This window comes from Onychomys torridus, chromosome 18 (assembly GCF_903995425.1).
Source record: "Onychomys torridus chromosome 18, mOncTor1.1, whole genome shotgun sequence".
NCBI classification, from domain to species: Eukaryota; Metazoa; Chordata; class Mammalia; order Rodentia; family Cricetidae; genus Onychomys; species Onychomys torridus.
In genome coordinates this window covers 7,648,369-7,674,742 of record NC_050460.1, presented here as the reverse complement: position 1 = coordinate 7,674,742, position 26,374 = coordinate 7,648,369, and the positions used below count along the sequence as shown (strand labels likewise).

At 51.9% G+C, this 26,374-nt stretch overlaps 2 protein-coding genes across 3 annotated transcripts in view; both read right to left on the bottom strand.

Moving 5' to 3' along the window:
* Positions 1-14,723, bottom strand: part of Cul9 (cullin 9) — a 40,647-nt gene extending 25,924 nt beyond the window's left edge. Inside the window, exons 1-9 of the mRNA XM_036168286.1 lie at positions 14,648-14,723; positions 12,337-12,940; positions 11,459-11,613; positions 10,088-10,588; positions 8,802-8,937; positions 8,486-8,679; positions 7,839-8,223; positions 7,326-7,518; positions 2,376-2,583 (exon numbers count right to left, since the gene is read on the bottom strand). Coding sequence (XP_036024179.1) covers positions 2,376-2,583; positions 7,326-7,518; positions 7,839-8,223; positions 8,486-8,679; positions 8,802-8,937; positions 10,088-10,588; positions 11,459-11,613; positions 12,337-12,931 — 2,367 coding nt within the window. The 5' untranslated portion in view covers positions 12,932-12,940; positions 14,648-14,723. The remainder of the gene's footprint in view (positions 1-2,375; positions 2,584-7,325; positions 7,519-7,838; positions 8,224-8,485; positions 8,680-8,801; positions 8,938-10,087; positions 10,589-11,458; positions 11,614-12,336; positions 12,941-14,647) is intronic.
* A 527-nt stretch (positions 14,724-15,250) lies between these two features.
* On the bottom strand, positions 15,251-24,558 carry Srf (serum response factor). 2 transcript variants are annotated; one of them, XM_036168000.1, is made up of 7 exons: positions 23,661-24,558; positions 21,891-22,157; positions 19,851-20,112; positions 19,193-19,312; positions 18,181-18,372; positions 17,730-17,806; positions 15,251-17,569 (listed from the first exon to the last, which is right to left on the bottom strand). In XM_036168000.1, the coding sequence occupies exons 1-7, from the start codon at positions 24,177-24,179 to the stop codon at positions 17,474-17,476; spliced, it is 1,533 nt and encodes a 510-aa protein (XP_036023893.1). In that variant the 5' UTR covers positions 24,180-24,558; the 3' UTR covers positions 15,251-17,473. The 2 variants fall into 2 exon arrangements, with proteins under 2 accessions (XP_036023893.1, XP_036023894.1); XM_036168001.1 differs by lacking the exon at positions 18,181-18,372 and having other exon boundaries at positions 23,661-24,533.
* Positions 24,559-26,374: the final 1,816 nt, after the last annotated feature.

The window sequence follows — 26,374 nt, the reverse complement described above, 5'->3', positions numbered from 1 at the left end:
TTCCCCATAGGATGCTGCCCTTTCTGTCCTCAAATACAGCCTCTTCCTCCTTTCTCTCCTCCCTTCCTAGACAAGCTCATCTACTCCTGCAGACATCAATGTCTACAAAAACCCATGTCCACTCGCCTCAGCCAGTATCTACCTGTTCAAGTCTGTTCACCCATCTCACAAGCACAACAGCGGGAATTATAGGGAAAGTACTTGTGATGTGAAGTCTCATTTGTTGGTATTACAGAGGCAACTAAATTAAAATTTATCATGAATGGAAAGAATATGAATTTAGGAGTAAATGCTACTTTTTGGCCATGCAGTTTGAGGGAATCAGAAAATACTTTTGTATACTGGTAGTCTAGATGACATCTGGCTATCTTGGAAGGAGCAGACCCCAAGTGACCCTACAAAGGACTGTGTCCTGACCTTCCTAGATTAGCCAGCTCTGAGAGGATGTGTCTTGTCCACGTTGTGCCCATTGTGCTGTGAGAACCCATTTTCAGAACTGCTCTGGATGAGGCTTGTTTCCTTCAGGGACACTGAGTCACACACAGCCACAATGTCCACACCACACTAGCAGGAGCACTTCTGTAGTGAGTGCTTAGGAAGCCAATCTGCTTAAGCTCTCTGGACATGGCCTTCCTTCCCTGCTGTCTGGCCCAGGGGGCAGAGCAATGGCAGTACTCCTTTGCTTCACACAAATCCAGTGAGGGATTATTCCTATACATGGGAGCACTCAGTTTAAAAAGAAGAACAACACTCTGCCTTAGCTAAGATGTCAGTCTCTCGGACTGCACCTCCCTATAATTTCAAGTGTGATATAGTCAACACACCTAAAGCTAAACCCCTGCTTTCTCAAGCCCTGTTCCTGTAACAGGCCCCGGTTAGCAGCCATCTCACGCACCCTGCCGTTGAACTCTAAACATGAGTATCTCCTTCCTTTACAACTTCTAAGCGTCGGTTTGCTCCCTTCACCACGAGGTTCCAGGGACTGAACTCTGGCTGTCAGGCTTAGGAGCAGCATCTTTATCCACTGAACCACTCACTAGGATGGCGTGGACTACATGGCGCCCACTGCTGCTTGACAAAGCTCCAGCATTTCGACTTTTCAGATCACAAGCCTCCAATACTTTGACTTTCATTTTTAATGATTCTCACTGTGTGTTTTGGGAGTTCCCTTATGCCTTTTCTTTTGAGAAATTTTGTGTGGGCTTTGAGGGATGAAGATGCATAAAATGGCACCTCTTTAAACAAGAATAATCCTTTGGAAGAAAATCTCCGCCACTGGAGAACCGTACTGTTAGTTCCCACCTCTGTGGCAGTGGTGGCCAGCCTGCCTCAGCCACATACGATGGGACATCTTAAAAGTGCCCTCTGTCACAGTCCCCTCTCTTCTTTCTCTTGTCTTTCTTGCCTCTTCTTGCTCCTCTCTTACCAAATACCTCTGTCTGTCTGTCTGTCTGTCTGTCTGCCTGCCTGCCTCTCTCAGGTCCCCACTCCTGAGGTGGCCTTTTGCTCTTTCATTTCCCATTCCCTGGCCCCCAATACACCTCTTGAACTCTGCTCTACGGCATGTTTTTACTCTCCCACATACAGCATAACTCTGCCTGCTCCCACACAAGTCAACACCAGGTGCTAGACAATTAGATAAGTAGCATATGCCTGATAAATAAGGTATACTTGATAATCAAGATTTATAAATGCCGAAGGTCTACTCAGGTTCACAGTAATTTCTGTCTAGTTTCGTATTTCTTTGCTCATTTTAAGCTTTAGCTATCTGGATAAACTAAGCCATATGAAAAACTGCAATATTCTGCATTGGAGTGTCTGGTCCCCAGAAAGTCCTTTTCCCAAGGTCAGGCATTTAGACAAAAGCTCCCATTCCCTTGGGGGGGGGGTTGGAGAAAGTTCCTGCTTTCTAAAAAGGGAGTCATTCTTATCTCTGGCATGAGGAACTTGTGGACCTTGATTAACATATGACTGTGGTATGTGTTGACTTGTCAAGGTCAGGGCTAGCTTCCTCAACCCCTGATCACAAGCCACACCAGCTCACACCCCACTTCTCCCATTGAATCCTACGCAATCATAGAGTATAAAAGTGACAGCCATGGAGATTCACCCGCATACTGTGAGTCTCCTTCCCTTCACCTAGCCCACACCCCCTCTTTGGCACCTGAACCCCCTGGCGCTGGACCCGAGTCCAGCTCTTGAGCATCACCCCTTTTCATCGTTGTTGTTTGTTTGTTTTTCGAGACAGGCTTCTCTGTGTATCAGTCCTGGTACCTTTTTCTCACGCACTCAAGCTCCAAAGCCATGCAGATCACGTTCTTACAGCTACCTGACTCTTTCCACTTCCACAACTTCGTCTACATCAGTGTACTCACCGCCAGCCCAGCCTGCTGCACCAACACAGACGTCTTGTATTCTTGCATGCAGATCAGCACGGCGTAGATGCCACCCTCCCTGGCAAAGAGGGGACGCCATTCGTGCTTGGTCATGAGCAGGTAGAGGAGGCGCAGGGCCAGCACCACCACCATCTTCTCTCCCACCTGGTTGGTCAGCAGCTCCACCAGGGTCTTCACCAGCTTCTCTCTGAGAAGAGAGGACACTGAGATTCCCTGTCCCAAGGGTCCGTGCCTAACCTTCCAGACATGGTGCTCTCTGACTTCCTGCCCAATTCCATCCATCAAGACTCGGTCTGCTCTTCTTCCCCCAACCTGTGTCCTGGCTTCAGTCTCCTCACCCTCCCTCTGCAGTCTCACTGCCCCCGGTTCCTCATTTCAAATGAATTATAGAATGAATGTAATTCTAACCAAATGGCCTAAAGATTCAAAAGAGCGGTGGTGGCGCACACCTTTAATCCCAGCACTCGGGAGGCAGAAGCAGGGGAATCTCTGTGAGTTCGAGGCCAGCCTGGTCTACAGAGTGACATCCAAGACAGTCAGGGCTACACAGAGAAACCCTGTCTCAAAAAACAAATAAACAAAAAAGTTTAAAAAAAAAAAAAGAAAAAGTGGCAGGCAGATTTAGGAAGAGGGGGAACAATATGTAAGAATGGTCAAGAAATGTTTGGAAAAAATAATGGCAGCTTTGTTTCTAGCTAGCCAAATATAACCAAAAGTCTATAACTGAAAGTCTGGAATGAGTATAGGGAACCAGAGATAAGAAGATGATAAAAGCAGCAGTGGAGACAGACCTCGGCCAGGGAGCAAGGATGAGACCTCGGCCAGGGAACAAGGATGAGACCTCAGCCAGGGAGCAAGGATGAGACCTCGGCCAGGGAGCAAGGATGAGACCTCAGCCAGGGAGCAAAGATGAGACCTCGGCCAGGGAGCAAGGATGAGAGATCTCAGCCAGGGAACAAGGATGAGACCTTGGCCAGGGAACAAGGATGAGACCTCGGCCAGGGAGCAAGGATGAGATCTCAGCCAGTGTGCAAGGGCAGAGTATGGAAAAGTGGATGGTGGAGATGGGCGTGGTGGCTTGTGCAGTAATTCTAGCATTTGGGAGGTGGAGACAGGAGAATTGCCAAGAATCCAAGGGTATCCTTAAACACAGTTTGATAGCACACTTTATCTCCCAAAAGTTAAAAAGCCAAAATGCAAAACAAATACAATAAAATAAAAATCCTTCAAACAAACAATAAACCTAGCCTGACGTTGGGGTTGTAGCTCAGGGATGGAGCATGTGCTTAGTGTGGTGAGCCTTGGGTTCAGTTACTAGCTCCAAAGGACAGCGTCTGCTGTCCACCTGAAACAGAGCAGAGTCTAGGCTCTGCTTCATGCCATTTGCAAAACAAATTTCCAGTTGAGTTTGAAATGAATATAAAAAACAAAAGCAGAAATAACAGATACTTTTAGAAAAATAAGAAGATACTTTCCCAGGGCTAGACGGCTCAGGTGGTGGAGCACCTGCTTCCCAACATCAAGACTTGAATCTACATCTCCAGAACCTCCATAAAAAGCTGGGCACCAGGGAGGCGGATCCAGGGCAATCCCACCCCAGGGCTTGCTGCTGCGCAGACAGCCAAGCCAAACTGCTGAGCTTCAGTGAGACCAAGAGAGGAAGAGAGCTAACATTTGCCCACTGACCTCCTTGTACACATCTCCACACACAAATGTACAAACACGTGCCAAAAAAGCTATATATTTTTCTAATCCTGGAATAGGATGGACTCTTTTTTTTTAGATTTTATTTTTATTTTAAATTTGTGTGTGTGTGTGTGTGTGTGTGTGTGTGTGTGTGTGTGTGTGTGTGTGTGTGTGTGTGTGTGTGTGTATGTGTTGTGTGCAGAGGCCAGAAGAGGGCATCAGATCCCCTGGAGCTAGAGTTTACAGGAGGTTGTGAGCCTCCTGATGTGGGTGCTTTGATCTAAACTAGGTCCTCTAGAGCAGTACTTGCTCTGAACTGCTGAGCCATCTATTCAGCTCAGAACAGGCTCTCTTTGTTGTTGTTTTTTGCTTTTGTTTGTTTTTTAATTTTTATTATTTATTTATGTGTGTGTGTGTGTGTGTGTGTGTGTGTGTGTGTGTGTGTAGTTTTTCAAGACAGGTTTCTCTGTGTTTCCCTTGCTATCCTGGAACTCGCTCTGTAGACCAGGCTGGCCTCAAACTCACAGAGATCCGCCTGCCTCTGCCTCCCGAATGCTGGGATTAAAGGCACCACCACCAGGCTTAAGAATGGACTCTAGTGCTGGGTGGTGGTGGCACACGCCTTTAATCCCAGCACTCGGGAGGCAGAGCAAGGTGGATCTCTGTGAATTCGAGGCCAGCCTGGTCTACAGAGTGAGTTCCAGGAAAGGTACAAAGCTACACAGAGAAACCCTGTCTCGAAAAACCAAAACAAACAAACAAAAAAGAATGGACTCTCTTAATAGGACAGAAAATTTTAGAAGCTATAAGAAGATGAAAACTATAGCAACCTAAAAAACTTTAGCACATTGAAAGACACTACAAACAAAATTAAGAGGCAAACAATATAACCTGGAGAAAATGTCCAGGAGCAAGACATAGAGGCTTCTGTCTGCAAACCCAGCTTGCCATAATCCCAGCACTGAGATGTCAAGATAGGAGGATCGTAAATTCAAGGGCAGGTTGCAAGTGAGAGTTAGCTGGGATCCTGACAGTGACACTGGTGGGGTGGCCTGGGAATCACTCAGAGAAACAGCACAGAGACTCTCTGGGAAAGAACCTGTGTTCTGATCTACCTTCTCAGAACCTATGACAACAACACATGAATTAGACAGACAGGTACTAGCTGCTTTTGCAGCCAGGACCTTTCTCTTACTTGATATAGGTCCTACCAGGCTGGCCTCAGACTCTCCGTCCTCCTGCCTCTGCTTCCCAAGTGCTAGGATTAGAGGCGTGCTTCACCACACCCAGCTACAAACCAGGACTGGTTATGAATTACTTAATCTAACATGGATAACACCTATGAACAAGGTAAAATGGAAGTTAGAATGCTCACCAAACTGTTAGCTGAATATCTCTGTAGAAAGGCCTTTTTGAATAATTTTTATCTAATTCTGTCTTTCCTTCCTTCCTTCCTTCCTTCCTTCCATCCTTCCTTCCTTCCTTCCTTCCTTCCTTCCTTCCTTCTTTCCTCTTGCTCCTCCTACATATAGATCATGTCTCTATATGTAGCCTTGGCTAGCCTGAAACTCACTAGCCATGAACTTGTAGAGATCTGTCTGCCTCTGCCTCAAGGGCTGAGATTAAAGCCCTCACACTCGTGCTCATCTTCAGCCACTCAGATGCCCTGTGGGTAAAGACACTCGCTGCCAAGCCTGGTGGCCTGAGTTAGATCTCTAGAAGCCACACGGTGGAAGGAGAGAACCAACTTGCTCAAGCTGTCCTCTGAGGAGTTACACACACACACATTTAGTAATGTGCTGGTCAAGGTAAGGGAGATGGAGCCAGTAGAGCAGTGACCTTGAACTTGGCTGCAGCCACACAGTTCTACAAACCAGTGAAAATCATGAACAGCTCTGTGATGACTGACACCAACAGTCCTCTAACAGACACTGACTGGGAACACAAAAATGCCACAAAAGAGTGTGGCCACAGACACTAAACACAAACACATTACATGCTATTTCCACCCACATAACATACACAATTTTAATGCTTTTATGCATCAGGTTTTTAAAAGATCTAATTTACACTTTTAAAATATTATAAAAAATCTATCTCTACAAACAAGAAGTTACACATTTTTAATATTTAGATTTTTGGTTGTGTGTTTGTGTGTGTGTGTGTGTGTGTGTGTGTGTGTGTGTGTCTGTGAGTGTGCACATTCGAGGTGCAGGTGCCCATGGAGGCCAGAGGAGGACATCAGATCCCCTGGAACTGGAGTTATAGATGTTTGTGAGTGGCATAATGTAGGTGCTGGAATCGAACCCAGGTTCTTGGAAAAAAGCAAGTAGTGCTAACCACTGAGCCAGCTCTCCAGTCCCTAAACATGCAATTCCGTGTTAAATCTGTAGGAGGTCTGAAGGGCACTCTGTCAGCGGTGAAAGAAGGGGCTGCTTTTCTTTACCAGCTGTGCTCGGGGACCGTCCCCCAGACAGCCAAGAGCTGCCACCATCCACTCCTCCTTCCCGCCTTCCGTTTCTTTCTAACCCACTCTAAGTGCTTTTCTTTCTTTCCAGGCTGACCTCAAATTGGTGTCTGACTCCTAAGTTCTGTGATTATAGGGATGTGCCCTCACAACCCAGCAAGGTTTCCATTCAATATTCTTTTATAGGAACGGTTTTGAAAAGGAGAATGCACTTGTATAATAATGAAATCAGATGAAACTTTAAAAATAAAGTAGGGACAGGAGAAAAAGAAGAGAGAAAAACATTTTAGACAAGGTCTACTCTGCAGTCCAGGTTGGCCTCAAGCTCATGACCTCCCTGCCTTAGCCTCCTGACTTCTAGGGTTAGACATGTGCCACCACACCTGTCTTGAAATTTTTTTTTGAAGAAAAAGAATTTTTTTTTTTTTTTAAAGAGTCAAAAGGACCTAGGTTTGGATCCTGGCTCTGCTATCTGTAGAATTCGGAGCAAGTGACTAGAATTCTCAGTTTTCTCCTGTAAAGTATAATACTAATATTAATATAGGACTAACGGCACCATTGTTTCTGTGGCGGTAGACTAATGAGAGCAGGCATGTAAATTCTCAGGAGTGCTCAGAGTACTGTGTCCCCAACCCCCTGCTCCACTGCGCCCCACACCCCACCCGTCCCCATCGCAGTCTTCCTACGTCTTGATCCATTTCTCCTTCCCTCCTACCGTCATCCTGAATGGCTAGAGCCTCAACCCAAACCTCTTCCCTCTGCGACTGCCTGCTAACCTCAACGATCTGTCAGGACGGACCAGAGGGTGGTCCCGCTCAGTGACCTCCTCCACAGCCTGCGAGAGGGCACAGAGCCCTGAGAGCTGCAGGTTTGGGTCCAGGCTGGAGAGCTGCACAGTGGCCAGGACCGCTGCCACATGCTGATCCAGGGAGTTGCGTGGACCAGGACCCCTCAAGGTTCTGGCCATTTCTGTAATTAGTGAGGGAAAGGCAGTAGCTAAATCAGTCCAAGTGTTAAGTCATCAATGGAGTCCACTACTGAGCTTTTCAAAGAGTACATGGTCGATCTAGTTACACCTTCAAGATGGAGAGGCCTGTAAACAAAACAAACTTTCTCTTCCGAAAATACTGGAGAAAGGGGCAGCTATCAGTCAGTCATAATCAGTTCACGGGGAGACATGAGGGCGCTTTTGAGGCTCATCCGTGTTCCCTCCCCTCTACCCACTTCCACTGGGCCAATGCATGTCTTGTTCTCCTGCCCTTGCCCTTGCCTCCCAGAACCCAACTCACCAGCAGCTGCCTCCTGTGCTTCAGGGGACAGGGCCACCCCCTCTACCACCAGCAGCTGACTAAACAGCTGAGAATCACTCTGTGCTTTGGGGGACTCAGCCTTTGCAGTGGCAGGCTCAGCCTTTGCCTTGCAGGACTCGGTTTCTTCCTCTGGGGAGCTGGCTGCTGACTTCGACTCCTCCTCTGGCTCTGGGGTACAGGAGGGACTCCGTGAAGAAGGTAAGCTGCTCAGTGCCTCGGGCATTAGCCCATACTTGGTGTAGATTTGGGAGCTGCGCAGGTCACAGAGGTTGCTGCCCTCAAAGCGATTACTGAGAACCTGCAGCATCCCCTCAGCCATCTCTATGGGCACAGAGATCTCACCTAGGGCTTTTTCACCCAGGGCCTGTCAATACAAAGGGCATTCGTTTCAAGGACCAACAGACACAAAAATCCTAAGAAGAGTCACCCTGCCATCTCCTCACATCCTCTATATATAAGACCTTCAAAGCATGTCTCTTCCACTAGCAAGACCTCCACAGGCTTCAACCATTAGCTTCCCCCAGCCCACACACAACCAAATGACATTCTATAGTTGGAACTCCCCCTGGAGTGCCCAGCTCTAACCCACCACATCCCTCAGCCCAGATATCTCAGGCCTCTGGTACCTTATCCAGCTTCTCATGCAGACTCTGGAAAATCAGCTGCTGCTCACACAAGTCTAACTTCTTGATAAAGAAAAGTAGCTCCCACCACTCTGCCTGGGCCAGGTACCCTGACTCCTCACTCTTCTTGGGCTCAGGCTGGAGATACGGCAGTGGGTACAGACCATACGCAGGCCTCCAGTCCCAGGAGGGAAATGCTGAGGATACACAAATAGTCCATTTCTGAACCTCTGGGGCAGGCCCCACTCAGACATGGCTCAGTGCTAGAGAGTGCCCCTTGGTTCTAAAACATGCTCCCCATGTCCTCTCTCAGGCTCACCTGTGCCCAGAGCGGTAGCCCCTTCTCTCTTCTCCACAGCTGCTGAAGCAGAATGACCAGGAGTTTCCTCAGGCCCCAGGATCTCTAGCATGTGCCAGTGTACCCAGTAGGTGCGGCCAGTTGACTGCCAGAAGACCTGGTAGAAGGCAAGAGAAGAGAGGACTCAGCCTTCTGAGCTCTGGGCCTGACCACAACTGGCTAGGCCTGAACAAATCTGCATATAGCTAAAGGCTTCTGGCCAATATGGGGAGTGAGTGGGCCCTGTCTTTCTTCCTGACCTTCATGGCCTCTACTCCTACACTTCTTAGCATCCCCCCACTGACACTGATGGCAAAGGGGTCATCCCAGTATATCATTTCTGCTTCCTGGGCATGAGTCCCTATGACCTCACAGGCTACCTACTCCACTAAATTTCCTCTGCCCTCTAAAATAGAACCCTCTTGTGTACTGATTCTTTGTTGTTGTTGTTGGTTGTTTGTTTGTTTTATCGAGACAGGGTTTCTCTGTGTAGCTTTAGAGCCTGTCCTGGAACTTGCTTTGTAGGCCAGGCTGGCCTTGAACTCAGAGATCCACCTGCCTCTGCCTCCCGAGTGCTGGGATTAAAGGCATGAGCCACCAACTCTTTTCGTTATTATTATTGTTGTTATTATTTTATTTTTTTAAGATTTATTTATTTGTTATGCATACAGTGTTCTATTTGCATGCAGGCCTGCATGCCAGAAGAGGGCACCAGATCTCATTATAGATGATTGTGAACCACCATGTGGTTGCTGGGAATTGAACTCAGGACCTCTGGAAGACCAGGCAGCGCACTTAGCCTCTGAGCCATCTCTCCTGCCCCCTTGTTGTTATTTTTAGACAGGGTCTCTCTATGTATCCTGGCTGTCCAGGACTTGCCATGTAGACCAGGCTGGCCTCAAAACTATAGAGATCTACTTGCCCCCACCTCTTGATTGCTGGGCTTAAAGTCATGCCACCATGCCTGGCCCTCCTTTATTTCTTTTTGTTGCTGAAACAGGGTCTCATGTAGCCAAGGCCAGCCTCCAGCTTGCTATGTAGCCAAGGATGACTTTGAAAATCCAATCCTCCTGTCTCTAGCTCTCCTGTGCTGAGATCACAAGCATGTAACCATTTCCAATTTCATATGGTGCTGGGGATCAAACCTCATCTCTGCTAGGCAAGTCCTCCTCAACTGAGTTATATCCTCAGGCTATGTCTGGGGGTTCAGCTACCCCCAGGACACCACAGAAGAGATCCTTTATTGTCCTTCCACTCTTTGAACCCACCTGCACAGGGGGCACACCATTGTTGCTCCGCTGGAACTCGCCCTCATCACCAGCACTGATCTCCTCATAGTCATCGAGGATCCGAACTCGCATGCCGGGCTGCACTGTCTGCTGAACATATTCACCATAGCCACTGCGGCTAGAAAACTCGGAACGATGGCGGAAGGCCCGCCCTTGCTTCCTGGGAGTAGTGACAGTGGTGGGCATTAACAGCGGAAGGCCTGAAATGCAGGGCTGAAAGATGGACCGGCCTGGCCGGGGTGGTAAAGTGCCCTGTTCACTCAGGTTCCGGGCCCAGCCCATGCTCCGCACCAGCTCTGAAATGAGGCTTCCCACTGCCATACTGAACTCCAGCTCCCGCTGTCCCCGGCTCTTCTCCTTTGTGAGACATGGAGAGCTGCCATCTCCAGCTCCGGGCTCCGGACTATCATTCAGCTGATCCAGCAGGGAGGTGACACATAGGTAGCGCTTTACCAGGGAGAAGAGCAGCTTCCCAGGGATCTGCAAGACACAGCCGTGGTTTAAGCTCACCTCCTGCTTTGTCATCTCCCTGCCCCTCGGTATCTTCTTTGACAGATGAGTGAGGAAGCGGCGCTCCTAGGCCTGTAGTTCTCAGATCAATTTGTCTAAGAAACACAAAAGAATTAGCTTTTTAAACAATTATTTATGTGCACAGGTACTTTGCCTATATGTATGTCTGTGCAGGACATGTGTATCTAGTGCCTGTGGAGGCAAGAAGAAAGCAAACATATCTCTTGAAACTGGAGTTAGAGATGGTTGTGAGCCAACATGTGGGTGCTGAGAATTGAGCCTGGGTCCTCTGGAAGAGCAGCTAGTGCTCTTAACCACAGAACCATCTCTGCAGCCCACAAAGTAATTATCTGAAAACACAGATTCTGGTGTCTGCTTTTGTGTCTATTTGTGTGTGCATGTGCATGTGTGCACACAAGTGAGGTGGCCCACGGTTGGTATCAGGCATCTTCCTTGATCTCATTCCACCTTACTATCAGGACAAAACCTCTCACTGAACCCAGAGCCCCGTTTTAGCTGAGCTGGCTAACTAACTCGCCTAGAGGATCCCGTCTTGTTCTCTTGCAGGCTGGATTGGAGGCAGGCTGCTGTGAACCACTGAGTTTCATGTGGGTTGAGGATCCAAACTGGTCAGCATGCTTCTAAGGCAAGAGATTTACCTGCTGAGCCTTTTTCCCAGATTCCACTCTTAGTTTCTGGTATTAGAAATTCTAAATGGGAGAAGCTGAGAAGGGGTCGTGAACCTTTACTTTGATTAGCCCTCCAGGTTGCTCAGGGTCCTGAATCACAGCTTGAGAACTAGTGCTATGTACCCAGCATTCCTAAACAGTGGCAGAGTACCTGAGGAAGGTGGACGCCCTCAAAGGCCGTGCAGTGCTCTTCAGTGGAGGTGGTCTCTGCAAACAACTCCAGCAAAGTGCAGCGGCTGTCAAAATCCATGTGCTGCTCAATGCCATCTTGCTGGCCCAGTGACAGAAGGACGTGAGCCCGGCTCCCTGTAAGCCACACACAGTCCATCTTCTCAATTCCCAATGCTTTCCCTGCCTATCCTAGGCTTCCTGCTCCTCTAGAGGCTTTTAAACTTTGTGACTGAGACCCAAGGCAAGAAAGACACTTTACATGTAACTGAGCACAAACATATACACACAGAACTGAAACATAACACCACACTATTAAAATTACTAAATTCTGTGTTCTGATACTCTCTCTCTCTCTCTCTCTCTCTCACACACACACACACACACACACACACACACTTCATTTGTTTTGTTTTGTTTTGTTCAAGACAAGGTCTCACTACATAGCCCTGCTTGTCCTGGATGACTCATCAGACCAAGCTGGTCTTGAGCTCATAGAGATCCACCTGCCTCTTCCTCCCAAGTGCTGAGATTAAAGACATACGCCGCTACACACAGCTGGTACAGATATTTTAATTTTTTTAAGTTGGCTGTAACTCTCCCCACACTAATTCACAACCAATTAGTGCATCTCAAATACTCAACAAATGCAAATCCCCCTACTTCACTCTCTGCCACACAGACGGTGACTGATAAACCCCATGTCTTTCTGTCCTGTGTGTACCATTCACCATGTTTCTTTTACCTTGAGTTGCTACTTATTAGTAATGGTTGGGAACTCTCTGCCAACTCTTTCCTTACTCCTTGTGACCCTATTCTCTCCAATGATACCCCCCCCACACACACACCGCTTTCTCTTACCAGCATCATGGGCTGCCAGAGCCTGCAGCATCTTGCCTGCACTCCGACGGAGCTGAGGCTCCGGATTGCACAGCATGTGCATAAGCAGATCGAGGGCTCCTGTCTCCCTGAAGACTCCGGTGAGAGGCCCAATGCTGGCGTAGGCACTGAGCACGTGGATGGTGTGAAGCACAGCAGCAGTCAGGCTTGAGGTCCCGCCTTCTGCCAGCTGCCTGGCAGCCCTGCGAACCAGTGCCCGCACGTCAGCCTCCATCTCTGCCATTGCCAACTCATCCAGGCCTCCTGGATCCTGTGGGAAGCTTCCTAACTCTCCAGTGGGTTCGTACTGAGGTCCTTTAGATAGTGTTTGCTCCCGCAATAGCAGGGGGCAGTTGGCATAGACCTCTGGAGCTGACAGCCACATGAGGAGGCGCTCGGTCTTCTCTTCCTCTATATTCACTTTGCCCTCTTCCCCACACTTGAGGACGCTCCATCGGATCAGGTATTCAGGATGTCCATCATGTCCAGGTCTCTGTCGAATGAGTTCTTCAGGGTACGCCTGCAGCCGGGGCCCCAAGGGGACCATGAGGTCCCCTGCTCGTCGATCCCCTACCATCCTGACCTCCTGGAATATACAGGAGAGAGATAGGTAGTATGTGAAAGAGGAAAGGACTATGTAGAGTGTGATGGAATCTTGCAGCAAAACGGGACAGTGGCGATTGGCGCGCTGTGTGATGAGGTTTAGAACACACAGGCAGAAAAGACAGAGTACAGGACAGGATAAATAAGGAGTTATATCTACATAAGAGAGGAATGTAGTGAAAGAGCGAGGAGATGAAAAGAGAGATGGAAGAGGGCTGGGACCAGAGCTCAAAAGCAGTGTGTCTGCCTAGTGTGGGCCCTGAGCTCCTAGCACTCTGTGTGTGTGTGTGTGTGTGTGTGTGTGTGTGCGCGTGCGCGTGCGCGTGTGTGTGTGTGTGTGCGCGCGTGTGCGTATGTGTGTGTGCGCGTGTGTGCATGTGTGTGCGGTGTGCGTGTGTGTGTGTGTGTGTGCGCGCGCGCGTATATGTGTGTGTGCGTATATGTGTGTGTGCGTATATGTGTGTATGTGTGCGTGTGTGTGTGTGTGTGCGCGTATGTGTGTGTGTGTGCGCGCGTATATGTGTGTGTGTGTGTGTGTGTGTGCGGTGTGCGTGTGTGTGTGTGTGTGCGCGTGTGCGTGTGTGTGTGTGCGTATGTGTGTGTGCGCGTGTGCGTATGTGTGTGTGTGTGTGTGTGTGTGTGTGTGTGTGTTTTGCCCATGCATTTGTTTGTGCATTGCTTGTATGCCTGGTGCCCTTGGAAGCCAACAGAGGGAATTAGATCCCCTGGAACTGGAGTTACAGATGGTTGTCAGGACTATATGGGTGCTGGGGACTGAATCCAGGGCTTCAGGGATGCTTGGCAAGCACTGTACTAACTGAGCTACATCTCCAGCCCCATAAATCATTTTAAAGGCTATGAATTTAAGCATGGTGTGCTGGCACATGCCTATAATCTTGATATTTCGGAGCCTGAGACACGAAAATCAGCTCTTTGAGGCTAGGCTGGGCTACCCAGAAAGTTCCAGGCCAACCCCCACTACATAGTAAGACCATCTTAAAAAAGCAAAAACAAAACTGAACATTGTCAAGCTCCTAAGTGTTCAGAAAGCAATGTATTACTACATAATCTAATACTATTCTTAGATGGAGACAGCAGGTAGCAGGCATCAGATAGGAATGGCTATTAAGGCAGAATAAAATGATCAGAAAAGGGTTGGGGATTTAGCTCAGTAGTAGAGCGCTTGCCTAGCAAGCGCAAGGCCCTGGGTTCGAAAAGAGATCAGAAAAGGTATGTGTGATTTGGAGCAGTGCAGGTGCACTGGAGAGAGTAGAATGGGCTGAAGGCACACGCGGTGAAGAAGCGGTGATGGGCGGCTACTCAGAAGAAAGGAGGAGGGGATGGGATCCACCTAGCATGGACGGGAGGCTCGGCGATAACCACTGATGCCACAGTCCAACCACCCGCTAGGCCTGGGGGGCGGGGACGGTAGGGAGCCGGGACCAGGGGCTCCACCGGAGGCGCGCAGGGGCGCCTGGCCGCGGGGCTCAGCAGAAAGCAGCGTGCTCGCGTCCGTGCAAGGCTCGGAGCGACGGCGGGGCCGCCCAGCACCGCGCTGGGAATGGCCTGGGGGTGGGCTGGGCTGGGGATGGCGGTCTCGGTCGCGCGAGCCTCGACTTCCCTGCTGTCGCGGGGAGAGGGGACGAGGTCGGGGAAGGGGAAGGGGCGGTCGGCGCGGGACTCTTCTCACCTCTCCCCGCCCGGCTCGCCCCTCACTGGCATCCAGCAGCGGGTCCACAGCTCGGCCCGCCTCCTCCACAACTCCTTTCCGGGTCACACGCCGGGCACACGCACAGGCCCGGCGGCTACGGGTCCCACCGTGGCCCACTACGAGCGTGGCGAAACGGCGCGGGAATGGAGCATGCGTACTGGCCGGGGAGTCCGCAGTCGGTGTCCTTTCCAGCTCGTCAGGTGTGAAGCACCCTGCTCTTCACCGGTCCATCTTCCTCATCCACCCACCGCAGCACCTACCCTGATTAGTTCGTTAGGCCCTACTCCTACCACCCTGCGACTTTTCGGTGTTTTTTTGTGTTCCTAAGCTTCCAACACTCCCCAAACCCCGAGGTATTTTAAGTTAGTTCTTCCACTTCGTTTTTTAGGTAAAACCACTGAACTACTCTGAGCTGCTAGCAAAACCATGTATAGTGAGAAAGTCCCTCGCCTAGATTTCTTCAATCATGTAGGATTCAATAGTCCAAGGACCCTGCTTCCAGGAGCAGAATTTAGGAGATTTTGTATTCGCTCCTCCCTCCCTATGCTGAAAAGATCCCAAAGACACAGCCAAAGACCCCAGTCTGTGCACAAAAATGATACATTTATTGAAAGAGTAATCTTTTTTTAATACAAAAGAAAGCTCTGTACATAGGATGTGACCATGTCCACTATTCCTGGGTCAACATCCCAGGAGAAGTAGAAACCACTGATATACCCACATACACCCCACATTCACACAAGCATTCACTCTAACACAAGCACACACACACCCCAGAGCCACTTAGGAAGGGAAACACCAAGGGTCGCTGCACATAGAAATGCCACCTCAATCCTGACACGCAGATTCTCCCAAGGCCAATCACACAGCACACATTATAAGCACTTTGCCTGATTCACTCACCAGATCTGTCTTTTGTGAGGAGGAATTAACATCTCCTCCTATGTGTTGGGGGAGTGGTGAGTGGTAGTGGAGTGAACCAAGTACAGAGAAAGGGGCTGGGCAGTTACAGACCTGAGTCCCAAGCTCCCCCACTCTGGCCCCTGGTTTACCATGCCCCAGTCTTGAAAGCTACCCAAAGCCCCAGCTATTTCCAGGAGAAAGCCAGAACGGTGGCCTCCTCAGCTGGGTAAGAAGACAGCAATGGGGATCAGAGGTTGGGGGATTCTCAAACATGTCAATAGATCCTCCCGTGATACCTAGGTGTGCATAAAACCCTCGCCACCTTTACCTAGCCTCAGAAGCAGGCACAAGCCTACTGAGGGCAGGAGTAAGGGGTTAGAGGACACTCTACCCCAACTGCCCTTCTGGAGAAGCTCCCTTATGGACACAGGAGGTTTAGGCTGGCTCTGACACAGGGTAAAATACCCCCCCATGCTAGCCCACCCTCAAGGTCCCCTAGTGGGTTCTAAGGGGTGGGGCATGGCCCTGTACAAATTACATAAATACTGAGGCTACACTTAGAAAAATAAAGTCATTTTCTTCGAGGCTTTTTGTCTTAATTTAAAAAAGTTACAGTAGCTGCTTACTCCCTGGGAGAGCTGCCCATTTCTGGCTCTCCATTGCTGCGCTCAGCCCAAGAGCTGCTCCTATATGACCCCCATTCCTGTGTCTCCCCACCTCCCAGACCCCCTCCTGCTCACTGCAGCCTGGGCCCCAGGTAGCCGTAAGCCTGGGGGCACAAGGCTGCAATGATGTGCTGTGGCACAAATGAAATCCATCTCCTCTGCCTGGCCCCCTCCCACCCTACCCCCACATTTGGTCTCCCTCTTCCTAGCCACAACCCTACAGGGTAAAAGAGGCCTAGAGTTGTGGGTAACCCTCCCCTCCCCTTTTGCGGCATGGCCTGAGGGCCCCTTCCTCAGCTTTCTCCTGGAAAGAACCCAGGACGTGGGACAAACCCAAAATCTCCCGCATGCACACTGGTGGGCCCCGAGCTCATGGGGGGCTGTCCTCAGGGGCCCAACCAGTTCTAGAGAGCCTAAGGGCTCCCCAGGAAAGGGGAGTTTGGGCAGGGAGGGGGATGAGAAAAACACCATTAAAAAAAAGTTAAATATTTTAAAAATATATATTTATAGATTTGTTTTCACTTCATCTCCTCAAATAAAAAGTTCAAAATCAACTTTTAAGTAAAGCAGCTGGGAGAAGGGGGAAGACAGGGGGAGAGAGAACACTGTTGGTTCCCTCCAACCCAAGAGCCCCTGCAGGTCCAGGGAACAGAGGGGCAAGGCAGGGCAGGTGGCCCCAGTAACCTGCCCAGTGCACAGGCCCAGCTATCCAGGAGCTGAAAGGGGCAGAGGGGGGTGGTATGAGGGAAGAACCCCCTCTCTTCCAGCTGGCTCCCTGAGGGGCAGGGGCAGGGCTCTTTTGACCCAGACCGTGGCAGCATAGAACTAACCAGAGGTCACCAAACAGGCTGGAGAGAGGGCCCCAAATGCTTCCTCAGAGGGGGGACACTGTGCCCAGTCCCACAGAAGGCCTGTGAGTGGGAAGGTGGGCACAGTCCCACTGGTGAGCTAATACTCATAGCAAACATTGAGCCAAGCTGGCAGGGGTCTGAGGAGGAGGACAGCCCCACCATCCACAGCACGACAGGTGGGGTAGGAAGGAGGGGTGAGGGAGGGCAGGTGGAGGGCGGGCAGGCCCATTTCTTTGGCTGGAGTGAGAGGGCACAGTCCTGTGGCTGCCCTCTCCTTCTCCTGCCTCCCTCCTTCGGCCAGTCAATGTGTGTGTAAAGAAACGTGAAAAGGCAACAATAAATAAGTGGTGCCGTCCCTTGGCCATCTGTCCAGGGTGGCGGGCGGATCATTCACTCTTGGTGCTGTGGGTGGCGTCCAAGTTCACCACCTGTAGCTCGGTGAGGTTGCTGCCGCTCCCAGCTTGCTGCCCTATGACAGCCATCTGCAGGGAAGGAGGAGCATGAGGATGGCCAGGAGGAGGGAGGACAAGCAGGCTCAGGCGCCCCCTGCTGGCCTGCCGCTCCAACACGGGCCTGAGCAGGAACAGATGGGCCCCTTGGAAGACAGGGCGGAGGGGGGTGGGGGCCCCCTGCCCCATTTACCTGGTGAAGCTGAACTGCAGAAACAGGGATCTGCACGGTCCCAGAGGATGCTGTCAGAAACACCTGAGGGACACCACCTGCATCGGAAAGCATGGGAGATACTCATTCACTTGCTCAGGAGGATCTCTAGATATCGGAGATGTGATATACATAAGTGACCGGGGAGCCTCAGACATGTGGCCAAGGATGTGTGCCCCAAAGTGTCTCATGCAATGCATGAGGGTGCCTGTAGTGTGAGGGTTTAAGTGTGTGTGTGTCCAAATGAACAAATACAGTTGTCCAGTGAGTGTGAGAATATCCAAGTCTGTATTTGTGCAGGAATATATGTGGGCATTGGGGGAGGGGAATAAATAGAAGGGAGAATGCATCTCAGTGTTGGAGCTGGGGCACATCTGAGTGCCTGTAAAAGGGAGAAATGGTCCTTCTTCCTTCGGCCTGGTCCTTCCCTCACCTTGCTCCTGGACCTGGCTGTGGGACACCTGCATGGTGGATGGTGCCTGGGAGAAGGCATTGAGCACGGTGAGGCTGCCATCAGCCAGGCCCGAGGTGGGGGCATACATCACTGCATGGGGACTAGGGTACATCATGTGGCCACCCACAGTTGTGGGTATAGACGACGTCATGATGGTGGCGGGCAACGTCACTGGAAAACACAGATACACATCAGGGAGCTGATCCCTCCTGCTAGCTCTCATCCTGCCCCAGGATTCCAACCTCCAGGATCTTTGTACCATGTTCTGTGTCACAGGTTTGACAAAAGATTGTTTCTTTGTTCCTTACCATCAACTGAAAAAAAGCCTAACATTTTCTTCTGAGCGGGATTGTCTATGCATCCAATTCTCTGTTCCCAGACCCTAGCATCACAATGATGGGCCCTCTCCCAGGAGGGCCACTCACTCTTCATTTTCACCTGGTCCTTCCTCTCTCTCCCTCTTCCTAAATTTACACCTAATCAGTTCATGCTTGAGACAAGCACTTCTCCAGTGTAACACAGGAACCTTGTTAAAGTGTAAATTCTGAGTCACTGGGTTTGAGGTGACACTCCAAGTCCTCGGTTACTTCAGCCCTAGACCACACTGTACTGAGTAGGGTTGGGATGACAGTAGCTTTCATGAGAGCTCGCTGTAATTCCTGAAGTGACCAAAGGTAGCTGAGAGGGAACTAGAGCTACTCAAGACCTGTAACACCCTCCCACAGTGACAGATGCGTTGACTGCTTCCTTGCCACTGAACAAACAATTTCCCAGGGGTTTCTTATGTCTTGACTCTACATCCTCACTGCAGAACAGGGTTCAAACCCCAGCCATGCTCACCGGCTTTCCTATAAACATAAAACCAAAAGCCCCAGCTTCTACTTGAGTCAATTCCCTGGGGTCCTCGATACAGGAGCCACACTGCTAAGCACCTTCTGCTAGGCTTCCTGTGGGAAGGCAAGGCATGGGGGAAGGTGACAAGGAGTTATACCTGTCCCGCTGGAGGAGGTCTGCGTGAGGTCTGTGCTGCTGTCACGAGAGGGAGACGCTTGCTGTGGGGCCTGGTGCACCTGAATGGCCTGCACAGGGACCTGCTGGGCCACCGCCCCACCTAGAAGACACAGTGTGTTATTTGGGCTCCATCCTAGGCAGTTTGTCAACTTCACCAAACATGCTGGAGTACTACAGTCCCGGGTCCGGTATCCCAACCCTTAACACTCTCCCCTGGGACCTGAAGAGGTCCTTCATTCTGAATGAAGTGACTCCCTCTTTCTTCTGCCTCAGGCTTTGCTTCCATCTTCTTCAGCTGACCCAGATCTGTCCTTAACCCATCAACATAACCCACCCTCCAGTCACAACAGAAAAGTGACAGAACACCAACCATCTCTACAGCCATGGAGGTTCAAGGGTAAGCTAGCCAGACAAGACCAGAATGCAGCGTTGAAACTTACTATACCACCAGCAGGGACCTCACTGGACAGAGTTTGTCTTCCAATGAGACATAAAATGATTCTCTTTGGCTCTAGCCCATGTTCACCTTTTCTTAGCAAAGAAAGAGGTCCTCCTGGGGCTAGCCCTAAAATCACTTTTAACATCCTCAATTTGACCCTGAGAAAACAAATCCCTCCCTGCCGCCCCTTGTGACTCACCAGGCATGAGGGTGAAGCTGGTGGGCAGCTGCATTAGGCCCCCGGAGGAGACAGGCCCACTGCCTGTGCTCTTGAGCACAGTCCCGTTGGCACTGCTGGCACCACTGGGGCTGACGCTGGCAGACACTGGTGCCAGGTAGTTGGTGATGGGGAAGGAGGGGCCGCTGCTGACTTGCATGGTGGTCGAGGTGCTGGGAGCTGTTTGGATGGTGGAGGTGGTACCCGGCAGGTTGGTGACTGTGAATGCTGGCTTCAGTGTGTCCTATACACAGAGCAAAGATGGAGCAGTGAGCTTCTAACAGACTTCATCCCTCGGGAGCTTTGTGTGAATGGAGAATTCAGGCAGAAATCGCTGTTTTGGTTAAAACCCGAATTATACCATTTACTTCACACCATGAAAGTCGTGAAGCTACTGACTGGGGATAGTGCCTCCAAGTTCTAGCATTTGGGAATCTGAGGCTTAAGAGTTGCCTAGCCTCGTCTACACCGTGAGACCCTGTCTCGAAGTTTAAAAATTACAAACATGGGTTGGGGATTTAGCTCAGTGGCAGAGCACTTGCCTAGCAAGCACAAGGACCTGGGTTCGATCCTCAGCTCAAAAAAAAAAAAAAAATTTTACAAACATAACACCGGGTATGGTGGCGCATGCCTTTAATCCCAGCACTCAGGAGGCAGAGGCAGGAGCATCTGTGAGTTCAAGGCCAGCCTGGGCTACATAATGAGTTCCAGAACAATCAGGACCTTGCTTCAAAATAATAAATAAATATTACAAACAAATAAAGAAAAAACCACAACTACTTAACTTGGAGGTTGTTAAGAAGATTAAGCAGGAAATAAAGAGAGAGAGAGAGAAGCAGGCTAGCATTCCTAAAACCACTCAAGAGAGGCATCTAAGCTCACACCAAGATCAAAATAAACACTTGCAGCTCTTACAGCGAGAACTCCTGCGCGTTTAATCCCCCTCACAGTCTGTTTCTAGCTCTGGCAGTGACTGTCTGGGTGCCCCTGAGATAATCACTTCCCTTTTATGAGATCTAATTTCCTCTTCAAAACCTGAGGGCTGGGCTTGAGTTCTTTTCAAAAGGGTCCTTACGGTTCTGAACCGCTGGGCTCTAAGCAGGGACCGAGATTTTCAAAGAGGAAGCTCACGAAGGTTTGACAGAGAAGCCGTTCAGCCCGAGACCAAGGGCTGACCCACGAGCACAGAAACTCCCACACACGAGAAAATGATTGCGGATAACGGGTAACTAACACAAGGGGGAGCCTGGAGTTTTGACTCTCTGGTTCTTAGGGTTGTGAGGAAGAAGCCAGGAGTTGAGAACCAAGCCGCCAGGCCTAGATCCGACTTGATTCAAAAGGCCGGGGTGGGTCAGCCCGGGATGTTTGCTAAGCAACGGGCCCCAAGGCCTTTGGTTGGTAGAGGCGTTGCTAAGGCAAACAGTGCCGCTTCCTTCCATTGGCCAGTTAGTTAGGCACCCGGAAGGTGGAGCTCCACAGACAGCAGGAAGGAAGGCCCGCCCCTCTCTCCTTACCGGCATCTTCAGGAGCAGGCCAAAGCTCTCCTAACAGCCCAGGCCTGGGCATCCCGGGCCCCCGGACGCCACGAGGCTCGCTAGTATGGTTAGTTCCTTGTCCAACCTGACAGCTCGCTTGGCAACAGCGGTGGGTTCCCAGGACCCTGGATTAGGAGGCTCCCTTCCTATTCCCAGCCCGCCAGGAGGGCAGGGCCAAGCTACACCCCCGCCCCAAGCGGGGAGACAGCTGGCGGGAGGAATGCAAAGGCCTTGCCAGGCAGGCGGGCTGTGGGCGGGAGGCCGGCGTGGAGCCCGAACCGGCCTTATATGGGCACGGAGGCCGCCCGCTTATCTTGGGGGACGGCCTCCTGTCAGGAATGGAGGGTGGACACCTGTCTCCTAGGATAAGGAACACTAACCTGGTCCCACTCCACATCACTAAGAACATCTATTTACCTGTACTAGGCTAAGAAAGGAAAGGCCTCTGTTCTTCCCCCACTTTACATAGGTGACCCCAACAACACACCTTGGTTTCCCCGCTGCTGTCAGATTCCGACACCTGGTAGGTGAGATCCGGCTCTTCAAAGCCAGTGGCGCTCATTCTCTGGTCTGTGGTGGGGTCTGAGCGGGGTGGAGAGTCCGGAGAGTTGAGGCAGGTCTGAATCAGTGCCTTGCCGGTCTCACTGGTGATCATGGGCTGCAGTTTGCGGGTGGCAAAGGTATACACGTGGCCTGTCTCACTGGCCACCAGCAACAGCACTTGTGTCCCTGTGAGCGTGGACAGCTCATAGGCCTGGGGAGTGGGGAGGGATATGGGCAGGTCAGCATTTCCTCTCTACTTCCCTGGGGGAAATTATACGGTGATCTCCAGCACCGACTCCTGTGATGACCTTCAACTCTAGGGACTAGACATCTGAAGGCGAGCTGGAAGTGGATAAACTACCTATGTCCTTGAAGAAACAGTCCCGACTGCAGGCACCCCAAGCAAACAGAAATAGCTTCCAGCAGGGATGGATATATAACATCAAGGGGACATAGAAAGACCCAGTTACCTATCCCCTAACATGCCCGGTGCCCACTTCCTCCTCACTGTCAGAGGGACAATGAGATCCCTACCACACTGGAATTCACACATCATATTAGTGGTAATAGCCATCTAAGTGCCCAACTGCCCATGTTTCCTGCCAGATCACTGCACAGGTTCTAACCTGTTGCCACAGCCTAACTCCTTTGGCCCTGTAAAACTGTAGTGCCCTTTGCCTTGGGATAGAAGGATAAGGAAGGACCTTCTCCCAAACCTTCTCCGTGATGATTAAGGGTTACCGATAACAGATTGGCTAAAACGAAAAGAGCTAAGTTTGCAACAGATACTCTGCCATCAGCCCAGGAACGGGATCCCCAGCTAAACTGCACAACCCACCTTGGAAGCAGTTCCAGCTTCTACAAGGAACAGATAACAACACTGGTTCCCAGGTTGCTGGCTGCTTCCTCTGCTTCCATCCCTTCCTGTATCTCCTAGAGTCCTTTCCCTACCACTTTTCATGTGATATTGGCTGGCAAAAGATACCTCTACAAATCTTCCTGTCTCCAACATTGCATGCACTGATTTGCCCTAGAGCTGGAAACCCTACTTGTCCCAAAGACCGGTGATTCTGCAGCCAGTCCTGCGGGCAGCATGAGATTTCCAGAGAAAGCAACGGAAGGCACATGGCCAGGGCGGGACTTGGTCCCAGACTGCTGTTCCTCAAGGCAGCAGCAGCAGCAGCAGCAGCTCTCCCGCCCAGCTTTCTCACCTGGTCCCTAACCCTGCCTGCCCTTCAAGCCCGCACAACTCCAGCGATGCCCACCTTCCCTCCCACTCACGCTCGCTCACTGCTGTCATCCAGCTCCAGCCCCCTCATCTCAAATCCTTCTGCCCCCCTTTCCACCGCCCTTCCCGCACACCAGGACCTAGCGGATCGGCTGGCCCCCGGTCTGGTTATCCACCTTCCTGCCCGCCCCTGTCCACTCCTGCACTCCTCCAGGACCCTCTCTCTCTCTCTCCCGCGCGCCGGTCACTCCCACCTCGGCGCCCCTGCCCTGGATTCCGGACGTTCGCAGCATCTCCCCGCTCCCCACATTTCCCCGGCCGCCCCTCCCCTTTCCCGCGGCCGGTGTACAGCCATCCCCTCCTACACACCTGGTGCGGACTCCCCGCCTCCTCACCTCCGCCTCTGCTCCGTCTCGCTCCCGGGCTACCCCAGCGCGCACCCACCCTCCGGTCCCCCCGGGGCGCGCCAGCCTCCGGCTCCGGTACCTTCTTCATGATGCCCGTCTTCCTCTTGCTGAAGGTCGTATAGCGCCGCAGCTTGTTGTCGATGAACTCCATCTTGATCTTCACGCGGCCCCGGGTCTTCTTCCCCGGCTTGGCCCCGCTCACCGCCCCGCTCACCGGCCCGTAGCCGCCGGCGGCTGCCGCCGCCGCCTCGGGCCCACCGACCACCACGCCGAGCTCCATCTCGCTCAGGCTCCGCTTGAGGCCGCGCCGCTCGGCGCCCAGCTCCTCCTCCTCGCCGGACTCAGAGTCGCCCTCGCTGCCGCTGTAGAGGGCCCCGGCGGTGGGCGCCGGGGTGGGCGCCGCTGCCGCTGCAGCCTCCCGCTCCAGACGGCCCGGGCCGAGCCCCGCGCCGTTCCCGGGAACCCGGCCCCCGTTCGCCCCGCGAGTCCCTCCGCCGCCTCCGCCGCCCGGCCGCCCCGTCGGGGTCCGGTTCAGGCTGCCCCCCAGGGCCGAGCCCCGGCCCAGAGCCGCCGCGGCCCCAGCTTGGCTCGGTAACATGGCGCTCAGTGCAGGAGGGCGGACGGGCAAGTCAGCGAGGAATCGGGGCCGCCGCCGCCATCGGCTTCCCGGTTCCACCGGGCACTCCCGCTGCTGCTAGCGCCGCTCACGCTGCCGCGGCCGCCGCTGCGAACCCGGGTCCCCTGCACGCCCGGGCCGACCTGGGCCCTCACTTTCCTGCCCCTATGGCCGGGGTTGCCCCAGGCCGCGCGCAGCGCCCCCTGTCCGTGTGCCGGGGAGGCGCGCCCTGCGGCCGTCAGCGTCCCCCGGGGGGCAGGGGCTGCTGGCCGCGGCCGAGACCGCGGGTGGAGGGGGCCGGGACCACGCGCTGGCGGCGGAGGTATCCCCCAACCCTTCCCCCCCATATAAAGAGATACAATGTTTCCTTTTATGGCGAGGCCGCTCCTTATATGGTGCGCCCCAGCGCCCCCGCCCTATTGGTCCGCGCTTCCGGCACCTCCGCTCCCCATTGGCCGGAAGGGGACACTTATTTGCATAGACATACCGAACTCGCTGCTGTCATCCCGCGTCAGACCGCGATTCCGAGAGGGGCGGAGACAACTCCTTAAAGGAACAGTCCCGCCGAGCCAGCTCCGCCCCCAAGTGTTGAAGCCGAGTGGAGTACCGAGAGGGACTGGCGTACAGGGAGCCTAGGAGAGGGCTGGAATACTGTCTTGCCGAGAAGAGGGAACGCGAGTGCATTGGGGGTTTGAAGCAAACGAGGAAAAGCACTCCCTGATTCCAGCGAAGGAGTGCAGGCATAGGCTGGAGCACTTCCATCACTTCCTGAGGAAGGTAAAGTAGTTGGAGCCAAGCGAGCGTGAGTGTTTAGACTCCTCCGGCCCAGCGGCTCCACTCCGGTCCGTCCCGTCTCATCTCCTCCCCCCGACCCCCACTACTTCCCTTTCTTTCTCTTTCAAAGCATCAACACTTTCCCACAAGTCTAGCTGCGAGGTCACATCGTTCATCATCCTCCACGCTGGGGGGTCTTTGGCAGACACACATCTGGACGAGGAGGAGGTACAGACGTCCTCCCACCCATGATGGGGGCAGGGCGGAGAGTGAGAGGTCAGTGAAGACTTCCAGCTGCCCGCTGTGCTGAAAGAGGGGGTGGTCTGGAGGATAAGCACACCCCGCAGCCAGTGCAAAGGCCTGAAATACAGTGGGATGGGAGGATTAAAAGTAAAAAAAGACGCAAAGGTTAAAACGTGGGTATCACAAAGCCCACGTTAAGGGGCTGAGAGGCTGAGTCTTTGCTCCAAGATAGAGAAAACAGCTTGAACTTCTGTGTTACCAAAATTACTCAAATCTGGCCGGAGAGAGTGGTGCACACATTTAATTCTAGCTATTCCTGAGGCTGAGGCAGGAGGATTGCCCTGAGTTCAAGACCAGCCAGGACTACATACTAAGTGCTGAGCCAGCCAGGACCACACAGCAAAACCAGTCCAAAAAAAAAAAAAAAAAAAAAATTGTTCAAATAAGAAGTCTGCCTGCCTTTTGGTAGTCCTGCGCCTGGAAACAAGAGATTGTTTTCAGGTCCATTCTTTGGTGTTGGTATCCATCCCTCAAGATCTGAATACAGATTTAGTGGGGGCAAAGAGTAAAGAAAGCCACAACAGCGGTCTGTGGCTAGTTATATGGAGCTACATGTAGTAAGTCGCCCCAATCTATCCTGGTGTGTTTAATGAGATGGGTTTCCGCTCAGTGCTGTTGTGAAGAAGAAAAAGTGATTGGGTCATTGCACTGGTGTGATACAAGTATTAGAACAAACGGACTAGCCAGATGTGGTGGCTCATGCCTGCAACACTGAGGAAGCCAAGACAGGGTCACCAGAAAGATGACCGTGGCTCCAAAGGCTAGCCTTAGGAATATAATAAGTACCCCTCCACCCCCCCCTCCCACGAGATTAAGGACTTAGGTGACAGCTCAGTCAGTGAAGTGTTTGCTTGGATAGCATGAGGATCCGAGTTCAAGCCCCAGACCTCACATCAAAAAAGCCAATTATAAACCAGGAGAGGTTGGTGGCACACACCTTTAATCCCAGCAGAGGCAGAGGCAGGAGGGTCTCTGTGAGTTCGAGGCCAGCCAGGGCTACACAGTGAAACCCTGACTGGGGGGCAAGGGGGGCAGTACATGCTTGTATCTATTTCAGTGCTGGGAGGAGACAGGCAGACACCTGGGGACCCCTGGTCACT

Coding starts and splice junctions, on each gene's coding strand:
- Srf (XM_036168000.1), bottom strand. CDS start 24,179: ATGTTACCGAGCCAAGCTGGGGCCGCGGCGGCTCTGGGCCGGGGCTCG. Junction 22,158..23,660: donor AGACGGGCATCATGAAGAAG/GTACCGGAGCCG, acceptor CCCACTCCCCAG/GCCTATGAGCTGTCCACGCT. Junction 17,807..18,180: donor CAGCCAGGTCCAGGAGCAAG/GTGAGGGAAGGA, acceptor TTTCCGATGCAG/GTGGTGTCCCTCAGGTGTTT.